Source organism: Portunus trituberculatus, chromosome 22 (genome assembly GCF_017591435.1).
Source record: "Portunus trituberculatus isolate SZX2019 chromosome 22, ASM1759143v1, whole genome shotgun sequence".
Taxonomy (NCBI): Eukaryota; Metazoa; Arthropoda; class Malacostraca; order Decapoda; family Portunidae; genus Portunus; species Portunus trituberculatus.
The window spans coordinates 6,304,610-6,317,775 of NC_059276.1; the positions used below are offsets into that span (position 1 = coordinate 6,304,610).

At 39.6% G+C, this 13,166-nt stretch overlaps 1 protein-coding gene across 2 annotated transcripts in view; it reads right to left on the minus strand.

Annotated features, from left to right (window-relative positions):
• Nucleotides 1–519: 519 nt before the first annotated feature.
• Nucleotides 520–13,166, minus strand: part of LOC123507405 (ADP-ribosylation factor-like protein 5B) — a 25,738-nt gene continuing 13,091 nt past the window's right edge. For both annotated transcript variants that reach the window (XM_045260217.1, XM_045260218.1), the window contains exons 2-4: nt 8,887–9,095; nt 7,085–7,320; nt 520–6,005 (exon numbers count right to left, since the gene is read on the minus strand). In XM_045260217.1, coding sequence (XP_045116152.1) covers nt 5,957–6,005; nt 7,085–7,320; nt 8,887–9,095 — 494 coding nt within the window. In that variant the 3' untranslated portion in view covers nt 520–5,956. The remainder of the gene's footprint in view (nt 6,006–7,084; nt 7,321–8,886; nt 9,096–13,166) is intronic.

Consider the following 13,166-nt stretch of genomic DNA (forward strand, 5'->3'; position numbering starts at 1 on the left):
AATATACAATAGTAAACATTAACCGCGGGATGGACTATACATGAGGATGTGCGAGAGCTAGGGATGCACGAAGCACACTATACAACGGAGCCTCTCAAACTGTATTGCTTGGTGGCGCATTAATGACATCTTCGACTTTTGTTAGTGGATCAACTCAGCAGTCAGTGAAATGCATATCTATCAATAAAAAGAAAGAAAAAAAAAAAACATAGTTGCTAGTTTGAGAACCAGTCATAGCTGCAAACACCTAACAAATTTGTATGGATGCCTTGCACTGTAGTTCCTTCACGCTACACAACTCGTTAATTAACCTATTTCCATTTCTTTTTCAAACCTTTACTGCCTTTACCAAGTTAACACTGAACAAATTTATGTGGATGCCTTGCACTGTAGTTCCTTCACGCCACATTAACCCACTTCCATTTACTTTTCAAACCTTTACTGACTTCAAGTAGTAATTCTTAAGTAGCACCTGCCAGTATTACCAACACACACCAAGAGGACAAGGAAACCAGTTCATAAAATTATTCTTATTGAAAATATACAACTTCTTTTTTCCTATATACACTTTATGAAACATGGTACAGTACATGACACATAATAAAACAGCAGGAAGTGTGTGTGTTGAGCCAACTCTGAAAGTGGCTATGACGGTCCCTCCTCGCTCCCTCCCAGCTGTGCCTCCCTCGCCGCCGCCAGCGTGAGGGCGGGGGGAAGGAGACACCATGGAGGGGAGAGGGGGGGGGAGCCAAGTGTGTGTAGACAGAATGAGTTTGTGTTGACGGAGATGGGGAAAACAGCTATGGGTCAATGATAAAAGAATGCTCTCTTTCTCTCACATCACATTTCAACAGGTAAAAAATGAAATAAAATGAAACCTTTCACTGAAGACAGAATGTGTGTAGACAGGTGGGGAAAACAACAACGATAAAAGGATGCTCTTACATTCAACCTCTTTCTCACTCTCATTTCAACACGGGCTAGGAAATGTGGCCGCTTATCAAAAAATTACTTTCCTCCACGTCAAAACACTTACATTCATATGTATAGAAAAGATATGTATTTATTGAACTCGTGAATAGTAAAAAACTCCACAAGAAATACTCCAAAAGCATCAACAGATATCATATTCACTGTATTCTTGTATTCTTCTATGTATGACTAAACTGAGATTATTATTGTTAACATTATCTAAATGAGCAGAGACTAAATATATGGATAACTTTTGCACTCATGTTGTTTACAAGCAAAAGTTTGTTCACAAGTCTGGTGTCCTGACTGGAAGCTGGAGATCCAGGTCTTGAGTGAACGAGACTGAACTCAATCATATAAAACCTATGCATCATTAACTCTTGATTCCGTATGTACAAAACGTCTAAAACCTGCTTAATACTGAGTCAGATGATATAAAACTGTAATGGTCACAAAAGATACCACATGCACAGTATCAAAAGTTCCCATTGTTCCCCAAAGCAACACATTCACTTTTATCCAACAATGTCTGTCAGACTTGACAAGAGAGTGATTAATCTAATGGACCAAACTCCTTCCTTCAGGAGCTGAGGAACATGACAGGCTTCTCAGGAGAGTCTGTGGTCACCCTTGGCAACTGTGGCTAGCTTTCTCCATTTCTTAATTTAATCTTCTCCACATATTAATAATTCATAATGGACATTCTTGACATCTGTAATCACAACATAATATTTTAAAGGACCTAATCTTGAGGGATTTAATGACATGTGGAATAAAACTTTGAGGATAAATTAAGATAATTCCAAGCAGGTACTCGAGATGAACATAGACCTCTTATGCTTGCCTTCATGTATATTCATCCTTCAAATAAATATTCCAAACTAAAAAATAAACCTTGAATGTCAACAAGAGTGCTTCCTCTGAAGTGTTAACGTGTCCAAGCACCTTGTCAGTAACAAGCCCAGTAAGTGTGACGATGCAGGAGCACCTCAACATTTGCAAAAAAAATATACCACTTTTACAAGACAAAGGGCAAGTCTACCAGTCCACCACTGTGCTAGATGTCCAAACTAGACCCTTGTCTAAGCATGTCAAGTCTTCTATAAAGCCTCAAAGATAATGCAAATGTGTTAGTGTCAGATATTTGAGATTGACAGAACTAAGGACTGGTTATATTTGGGCATTTGTATCAAATTTCCCAGACCACAATACTGTCCCATGAGCACAACCTGATTCACTCCTGAATGAAGACAACAACATTCCTCACCATGTGTGAGATTAACAGCCAGGGCATCTTAGGCTCACACTGCAACACCTTATGCTCTCAGTATAGGAATTTTCAAAGGTCACAGAGATTAGTTTAGTTTACATGGGAATCTTTTCCAAATCATGATACCAAAAGAATATTATTAGAGCACTGAGGACATTCTAGAAAACCTTATAGCTTCCACTGCACTCTGTTGAAAGCAGATGATACAATGCTGAAACATTTGAGAGTGCAGTTCTTGGAGTGAAGGCTCTCAGTATTATGGCCTAGGAATGATGACACTCTTACAGTAGCAAAGTTATCATTGACAACTCACTGGCACCTTGTGATGAGCTTATAGTCTTTCAAGCACATCATGATGTGCTTTGCCTTTGTAACAGAAATTGAGATTCAAACATAGGTGACACTCATTTGATGTCACAACCCAAACACATCAATATGTACACACTATGAAGGAAAGATACCCAGGCATTAGTTAGCAGAACATCGGCATTCACTTCACCAGCATACAATAACTTTCCCTTAAGCCTGCAGCACAATAGGCAGTATAAAGTATCTGGATCACCAAATCACTCAACACCCCAGAGTGACAGGCATTTCTGGTCTGAAAAGTGCCACAGAACAACCTCCTATTCTTGCATCATGACACACTAGCTGGCCATGTTACATGTGTCATGAGGTAACACAAGAAGTTTTTAAGTGATGCTTGATTCAGTAACAAAAATAAATAACCTTCACTATAGGGGAAAGCCAACAGATTCCTTCATTCAGCAGCAATCATCCAGGTAAATATTGCACGTGTTGTACTAGAAAATGGCTCCTTCAATGTCCAGTACCATGATATCCAAGGTTACGCATGGCCGCCCTCACTAGCACTATCACTGTTCACTAAGCCTCGGGATCCAGGAACCAGCACACACACTGTCTGGCGCCACACATGCCCCTCAGTCCAACACACTGTACACACTACATATGCCTAGCCTGTAGACTGTACATTTTCTACCCACTGAAAAGTTCCTCTTTGAAAATTCCACCCAAGACTTCTCCAAAAGTAAGTTACCCCTTGCAAAAGTTAGGTTAAGGAGAATATTATCTTGATTGAAATATTTGAAGTGGATTATTCATGGAGAAAATTTCCTTAGGGTGGAATTCACAGAGAAGTGACTCACCCGTCAGCCTTAGCAGCGTGTATTCAACTCTCTCATCCCCGAAAATTAGCACAAACACGACAACTATTGACTTTGTTCTAACTGACTAGAGTAGCAATAAAAGACATCATGACTAACTCAAAATTTCTCTCAAGGCTGCATTGGTAATGAAACGTGAGGCAAGTAGACAAGTTATTGCCGTTTATGCTTCACACACACTAAAGTACTTCACCAACAGTAAGAATGGGAAGATATTTTCATTTCTTTTTCATATTATGGACAATGTGAACAACAGTTAAGATAATTTGGGAAGCAAGGAGTGGCCCACCTGTGGTCACTCTGGAACACACACACACACACACACACACACTAAAGGGGCAAACTGGAGACTAAAAAAGCAATGTCCAACTGTCTCAACACACAGACCAAGCAGAGGTAAGGCCATAGTCAAGAGTAAACCAACCTGCAATGCTTCCCATGCTCTCAATATTCACCTTTAAGTTGTCTCGTCTGCTAATACTCCGTAAGACAAGACTACCAGCAGAGGGACTTAAAATACTGGGAAACTGAGCGATGGGAGAGAGAGGTTTAATACACATGACTATAACAAGAGCACCTCCTTCAACTCACACAACAGCTAACAAGGAATTAATGGAATGTGTCACAGGTTACTTCCCTTTCCCTTGGACCTGAACCCTTGACCCATCTACCTAGACACACAGGAACAGAGAGAGATCTATGTTAGGCCAGATAAGTTAGTCAGGCTCAACATGAAAGGATGGTTCTCATGTTTTGATGTTTGTAAATCTAGTAAATTATTTTGGTTCATTTTAAACATGAAATAAAGCTGGAATAACACACTGGAGATAACTTACATATATTTCAACACCAGAAGGCTGTGTGTCCAAGGAAAACTAATGACTGACTTATCTATCCAGTGCACTCCACAAGATAGTCAGCACAAGAGCAAGCAACAGTCCTGAGTTATGAGTGGTGGTGATGCGAGATATAAACGAATATACACAGATATTACGAAACATTCAAAGGTGACCCAACGCAATGAATAGTCTTATTATGCCCCACATTCTTAAATGTATGGTTCTCTCATTACAATTATTTCCAAAGGCCACAGAGATGACTAAATGTTTTTTATGGATGTTTCTTTCCTTTGATAGTCATAATCCTTAAACTATCACTGGCATCATGGAAACATCCTTAAAATTCTGAATTATTTCCACTAGAGCCTAGAAAGTGAAGGTGGTAAAGACAACATTTAGGAATATGAAACTATGCCTTTGTGGAGCACCAGCGTGGTGTCAGCAGGAGGAAAGATGGTGAAATGTGTGACCAATTGCTAAGATACTCAAACACAGGCAATCCCAGGTCACACCACACCTCAAAGTACAATAACTTTGGCACACATCCAAAACTGAAACTCGACTCAAGAAGGAAAGCAAGTTTGTGGCACCAGAAAATATGACGACAAAATAAGCACAATTCTCCTTAGGTTTGTGGCACAAGTAAATGTCATGCTAATTCTCTTGAATCAAATACCTGGTGAGCCTAAATGGATGAAAATTGCTGTTAGCCTGCAGTATAGGATCATAAAGAGATAAGTTATGAGTAGGATGGGTTAGGTTATGTTGGTCATGTCAAGATGGGTTAAATTAAATTTGGTTAACTGCAAAACAAAGAAATGGAGACAGGAAAATATATTATAGGATATAGATAGGATAGATATAGATACGATAGGAGAAAAGATACATAACTTAGCCTAACCTCACCAAAAAGACCTAGGGTGGCTGATCTTCATGTAGTGCAACCTTCTTATGACCGACTAATCACGACAATACTCGACTCAACACACTTAAAAACAATCACATCTCGTCCCAGTGACCTTATAAAAGACAATGATGATGACTCAATGAACGACTGAAAACCAACGCTGAAATGAGAAACTTGTGTAAGGATGACATTATGCAAAGAATGCTGATGGTGTGCTGCTACTGCTACTCTCATGATTACAACGAAACACTAAAAAACGAAGCTAAATGGGATCTAAAGTAATGTATCAATAAACTGCCAAAGACATCAACGGAACCATGAGGAAAAAAATGGAAGGACTCACTCACTCATTCATTCGTAACTCTCCTCAAGTTTGGATGAAAAACTTGAGAGTATATATGTTTTTCTTTCACCCTCACACACACGCACAAACACACTCACCTGTGTAAACAAGGCTACTGCACTGAATGAAACAGCACACACACGCATGCACACACACACATACACAATGGTATAAAAACCTGAAGATGATTTTCAATTACATAAAACTTATATTACATTACATTACAGCACTAGACTCACCAAAGCCTCACACACACACACAAGCACACACACACACACACACACACACACAGGCTCATTTATCGTCATGGTTCAAATAACTTAAGCACAAGTGTGAGTCTGCAATAAACACAGACAGCCACTCATACAAACACACACTGCACACACTCCAGCACCATCACAGCTGACGGCCAACACTGCTGACTACCGGATTGTAGCTTCGTCATTTGCTTTTTAAAGTGCTGCCAATCCACTCCAAGCCTTGATACAACCTGTGGAGGGAGGAGGTGTTATAATTACAGCACATATAAGAACACAAGAAACATGCCTACTTACTCCCACCTATCACATCCATGACACTACATTAATAACCTTTCAGTTTCAGGAGAGTGGATAAATTTTTGAGTAATGATGACGTGTTAGTTTCTAGAAGCCATGGATTAGTATTGTGTATGTTAACTCATCTTGCAGTTTCCTTGTTTTCCTGTGTTATTATTTACTTATTCAAAAAGACAGATGGTGAAATGCAAAATCCTCAGACAGTTATGGTTATGGAGAGGATGAGATAAGCTGAAACAAAATCAAATGGACAGATTAAGAGGAAAACCCACTGTAAAATCTGAGGAGAGAGAGAGAGAGAGAGAGAGAGAGAGAGAGAGAGAGAGAGAGAGAGAGAGAGAGAGAGAGAGAGAGAGAGAGAGAGAGAGAGAGCGCTTTAGCCTCACAATAGATTAAATCATAAGGAGTAAAACGGTGAATCTTTCCCTGTAATCTCTCACACCCACACTGTTCTTCACATCACTGTACATCTAAGTCCATCTTTTACACACAAACACAAAGAAATATAACTTTTCAACCATCTGTGCCCGAGTAAATCAAGCAAGATCATATCCAGTGGAAAACAACAATCTCTCATAAATGCACGCACACACACGTCTTTTTTTGCTCTTAACCTGTGACAGATTGCTTAAGACCATATTGAGAACACAGTGTAATTAATCTCTCTCTCTCTCTCTCTCTCTCACACACACACACACAATTGATTTATAGCTACAAATAATTGGCATATGAAAAATATCTAAAAATTAATACTGTACATACATCTTTATCATTTAATTTCAACACAAACCTCTCCAGTCAGCCACACACACACAGTCACCCCTGCTTATTCCTCCCCAGCCACACACACACACACACACACACACACACACACACAGTCACACCAGCTCGACCATCCCCAGCCACACACATACAGTCATACCAGCTCATTCCTCCCTAGCCAGCCACACACACAGTCATACCAGCTCACTCCTCCCTAGCCAGCCACACATACACAGTCAACCTAGCTTACCCCTCTCCAGTCAGCGCACAGCAACCCTGGATCTGCCACCGGTGCTTCTTGACAGAGGTGAGATTGAGTAGCCGGGAGATCTCAGCAGCACTCATGGAACCTTTCACATCTTGCTTGTTGGCATAGATGAGCACAGCTGCCCTGGACAGCTCCTCATGGGCCAGCATCTTGTACAGCTCCTCCCTTGTGATGCTCAGCCGTTCCCGGTCTGTGGAGTCTATCACCAGGATGACGAACTGTGGAGGAACGACACTTGTGAGATTCAGCCAGGGTTGTGTGTTAAGATAAGTGGGTGTGTTGTGGGATGCTGATGTTCTACTGGGACTAACATGCTTGGATTTATCACCAGGATGATGAACTGTAGAGGAATTACATTTGCGAGACTCGGCCAGGGTTGTGTGGAAAGATAAGTGGGTGTGTTGCGGGATGCTGATATTCTACTGGGACTAAAGTACTTGATATAATGTGGGTGTGCTGTGAAAACCTGATATTCTACCACACCTCAGTAATGGGGAAAACAAATGATGTGGATATAGATGAGGCATTAAGAACCATTAAGCAGGAGAAAGGCACCACAAGTCCCCACCATCACTGACGAATGCATACTCAATCCCTCCTCAGCACTGAATAATTAATGAAGGCCATAGGACCAGACACTGTCCTCTGTGGCTTACCATACATACACCAACACAAGGAACAGTGTCTGGGTCTCAAATCAACAGGTGTACAAATGTTTCTTATAAACTACAGCTTCCATAAACTTGTTGGAGTTTAAATTTTAAGATTTTTTAAGGGAAAGATTCATATTAATTACAATCTCTTAGTGTCTCAGTGTTTGTATATTATCTCATTTTACTTTCTAAGGATGGATATTGGTCAATGACAACAAAAAAAGGATTATTTAAGTTACCAGATACGTTCTAGTACTGAAGGGATTAAAAAAAACATCCTTGGAATGAGAAACAAGCTGAAGTAGGAGAAGCAAAGTGAACCCAACTGAACACCACTAAACAAAATATCTTCTTCCTCCCACCTCAATGTTTGTGTATAAGTGTTCCTTCCCAGCTTCGAGGGACACCAGGCCACTTAAAACACCCTTGCAATGAGAAACAAGGTGGGGAGAAGCAAACTGAACCCAACTAATCAAAATATCCTCATACTCCCACCTCAGTGTTTGTGTAGTAAGACTTAGTGTTCCTTCTCAGCTTCAAGGGACACCAGCAGTAGTTAAAAAAACACCCTTGCAATCAGAAACAAGCTGGGAAGAAACAAACTGAACCCAACTAATCAAAATATCCTCTTACTCCCATCTCAGTGTTTGTGTAGTAAGACTTAGTGTTCCCTCCCAGCTTCGAGGGACACCAGCAATACTTAAAACACTCTTGCAATCAGAAACAGGCAGAGGAGAAGCAAACTGAACCCCAACTACAACAACTAAACACTTACTCCTACCTCAGTGTTTGTGTAGTAAGTGTTCCAAGCTTGGAGGGATACCAGGAGTACTTAAAAACACCCTTACAATAAGAAACAGGCCGAGAAGTAAACTGAACCCCAACTACACATACCAATTATAGTCTGTCAACTCTAAAGTGGGTCCTGTGTCTTGGATTGAATGGTGTCACAGGGAATGCGTGGTTGTCAGATCTTGAGGAAAACCGTGAGCTATCTTTGTAATAAATGCATTGATCAACACTAAATTATTATTCACAATAAATCAATCACGTTATCAATAAACTAATATATTTTCAATCCAGGAGCCATTTTTACAGTAGACAGACTATAAACAGCATCCTTACTCCTACCTCAGTGTTTGTGTAGTAAGTGTTCCAGGCAGATCTGAGGGACTCCTGCCCACCCAAATCCCACATGATGAAGTGCAGGTTCTTCCACACCACCTCCTCCACATTGCTGCCTATGGTGGGGGACGTGTGCACCACCTCATTCATCAGCAGCTGGTACAGGATGGTGGTCTTGCCTGCGTTGTCCAGACCCACCATCACGATCTTGTGTTCTGTGGAGATTGGATTGTTAAGAAAGATGTTCTGTAGAGATGGCACTGTTAACCCCTTCAGTACCATGACGTGTTTTCATGGTCATTCTGGTTACTATTTGGCGATTTTAAACAGCTTCAGAAACATATGTGGGGGGATCAAAACAGTGAAGACTCTCTGCATTAATCTTGTGGCCTCCATAGACCCTTCCTAATGTAAATACAATTGTCTAATCACACCCAAACCTGTAGTAAAAATGCATCCCAGAGAGAGAGAGAGAGAGAGAGAGAGAGAGAGAGAGAGAGAGAGAGAGAGAGAGAGAGAGAGAAACTAATTTCACCTAACAGGAAAGAAAATGAGGAAACAGGAAAGATACAATTTGTGTGGCTACTATTATTTTCTGGGAAAGGATGAGAGAGAGAGAGAGAGAGAGAGAGAGAGAGAGAGAGAGAGAGAGAGAGAGAGAGTCATATCCGTTCACTTAAATCTAGAAAGTGTTACCATATGCTAAACCAATAAGCAACACATGACTCCCTTTCCCCTTCAACACACACACACACAGACACACACACATGGTAAATTATATAGATGTGTGAAACTATCAATTAATCATGGAAAATACTAGCAATAAATCATATATACATTATTCATTACGTTACGCTATACACTTACGTGTTAAAGATTCATAAGATTCTCCCCCAACTCTCTCTCTCGCTCATAATTCTCAGAACAAGATAAGCAGGAAGGAAAAAAAAAAAAAAAAAAAAAAAAAAAAAAAAGGCACGACAGACCATAAATATTAAAAACAAAACAGTAGAAAAGAACAGCAATAAAACAGACACACAAAACAAGAACAGGATTAGCCGAGTTCTAGAGATTATTTTCTCCTGTTGATAATGCAGAAAATTTGTTAATATGTCATTAGAATTACAGAAATGTCCATTAAAAACATGTCTCTCTTCAACTAGACATTTTCAAAGACTACAGAAACGATTGGCCGAGTTCTAAAGGCTAGTTACCTATTGATGATGCAGAAAACTTGATGACATGTCACTAGAACTACATAAACACCCTTAAAAGCCTGTGTCACTTTGGCTGAGTTAAAAAAAATATATATTTGTCACGTTGATAATGCAGAAAATTTGTTAACATGTCACTAGAATCACTGAAACATACTTAAAAATCCGTGTCACTTTAACTAGACCATTTTTCAAAGAGTAGAGACGATTAGCTGAGAGTATTTGTCCTGTTGATAATGCGGAAAATTTATTAACATGTCGCTAGAATTACAGAAACATCCTTAATAACTCGTGTCACTTCAACTAGAGGCCTTTGGCAAAGAAGTGTTTCAGAATATGGCCAGTATTCTCAAACCCTTCTGTGCTTCACCTCTACTATTTCAAAAGGCTTTATCTAAATTTACGCGAGATTTTTTTTAAGGTGGTTTTTACAATTCTAGAGGCAGATTGACAAGATTTCTTCATCATTAACTGGAGAAACACTCTTGAAAACCCCGCTAATCATCTCTGAGGTCTTGAAAAATAGTCATGGTGAGAGAGAAGAGGATTTTTTTTAAAGTGTTGTTTACATTTCTAGAGTTAGAATGACAAGATTTCTTCATTATTAACTAGAAAATATTGTCGAAGACCCCGCTAATCATTTGTGTGGTCTTGAAAAATAGTCGTGGTGAGAGAGAAGAGCGTTTATGAAAGTGTTTTTACGGTTCTAGAGACAATGACAAGATTTCCACATTATTAACTGGAAAAACATGCTTGAAAACCCCGCTAATCAGTCGTGGTAAGAGAAAAGAGCGTTTTCAAAAGTTTTTATTACGGTTATAGAGGCAGATTGACAAGATTTCAACATTACCAACAGGAGAAACACTTGAAAACCCCGCTAATCATCTCTGTGGCCTCGGAAAATAGTCGCGGTGAGAGAGCATAGCGTTTCTGATTAAAGGCCTAAATAGTAGATACGGGAACAGATAAAGCAGCAGCCAGGGTCAGCAGAAGAGCGGAAAACTTGGGTATGACACACATCCGCCTGTCCGCTCTGACGCAAGCACTGACGCAGCCCACACGTCACACAAACGCACCGGGAAACACTGTCTCGTCTCTTTCTCTTTAAAAACTGTACCAGAATTTTTCCTTTCATCGTTTATTTTCTTTTTTTTTATTATTCTGGAGCTTAGTAACATGTTCGAGTTAAGTGTGTATTAATTATTGTGGATTTTGAGTGTTTTGTTGAGTAAAGTTGTTTGAATATGTGTAACTGTGTCATTAGTTCCGTAAAGTTAGTGAGTAGATGCTCTCTCTCTCTCTCTCTCTCTCTCTCTCTGTGTGTGTGTGTGTGTGTGTGTGTGTGTGTGTGTTTCTCTCCCACGTTTATTAGCATAGAAGATAACAATATTTTCTTTGTAATAGTCACATTTAACAAGGTAAAAAATATTGTTCACATCAATTCGTTCTCTCTCTCTCTCTCTCTCTCTCTCTCTCTCTCTCTCTCTCTCTCTCTCTCTCTCTCTCTCTTTCCTTATCTCCTTCTCTACCTGTTCTTTCATTCTTCTATTCCCTCGTTTAATTATTTCTACTTTACAATCACTTTCATATTCCAAAGTAACTATTTGATGTATGAATGGAAGATAAGGAGATACAGAAGACAAGGAAGAACAAGAGAAAGACACCAGCAGAATGAATGAGAGGAGAAAGAGGAGGAGAGGCACTTCAATATTTCACGTGTCATTTAGAATCGATCCAGAGCTAAGACGAAGGAAAAATGTAACACTTTATGTAACTGAGGCAACTTGAAAGAAGAAGAAGAAGAAGAAGAAGAAGAAGAAGAAGAAGGAGGAGGAGAAGAAGAAACAACCTATTCCCCACAGTATTAGGTAACTAATCTGACACACACACACACACACACACACACGTCACTTACAGCCGCCGGGAGAAAAAGAAAAAGTAAGATAGAGTCGCCCACGCACATAAGGAAATGAAAGAACCGTAAACTTGCTTCTTATTTCCCTCCTCCGCGTACCCCATCACTGCCACACACACACACACACGATATCATAAGCCCGATTCATATTTTTCCTCCTTCACATACTCCAAGAAACGTTTCCCTTTAATAAAACAAGTGTAGTTATTTTCCTCTTCACCCACAAGGAAATGTCTAGTTAATATTAAAATTTTACCTTTAACACGTCTCAATCCTTACTTAAGTCTGTGTACTCAATAATGGTTCCTGGATTTAAAACATATTGTAGCTTATTAATAACGTAATTGATTTGATGTGAATATGTTTTCTGATGATCAACGCATTTATTACAAGTATAGCTCAGTTTTCCTCGAGATCTGACAACCACGCATTCCCTGAGACACCATTCAAACATTCAAACCGAGACCCAGTAGACGTAAGCTTAGTTATTACCTTAAATACGCGAGTTACTTCATATCACACGATGCCAAATAACACCAAATGGCAGTAATAGGGCAAACACCTACATAACTTGCTAACTTCTAAAGAACAGTCACTATTGAAAAAGCTACGTTATTTACAAAGTTTCTGATACCAAACTCTACTGTACGATATGTTTTCCCTTCCGTGCGATGCTTCTATTTTTTTTTTTTATTCGTGTTTTTTCCCCTTCTCGTGTTACTGGAAAACGTCAATCTCTCTCTCTCTCTCTCTCTCTCTCTCTCTCTCTCTCTCTCTCTCCAATATAAACCCCCACATTCTTTCTGTTCATATCCTTCGATCTCTACATTTAATATGACTTTTTTTTTATCGTAGTTCTAGTAGTTTTGCAAGTCATGTTACACTTTTGTAGCACTTTTAAAGGTCTCGTGTGTGTGTGTGTGTGTGTGTGTGTGTGTGTGTGTGTGTGTGTGTGTGTGTGTGTGTAATCAGCTGCAGTAATGAAAGGGAAGTGAGAAGACAAGCACACTTTTACTTGCACGAATTGTTACTAAGAAGCGCATGCGAAAAGGAGGAAGAGGAGGAGGAGGAACAATAAATAGCATACGTGTTGGCTCATAAGAGATTGTATTAATAAATTACATTACATAATTGAGAGAGAGAGAGAGAGAGAGAGA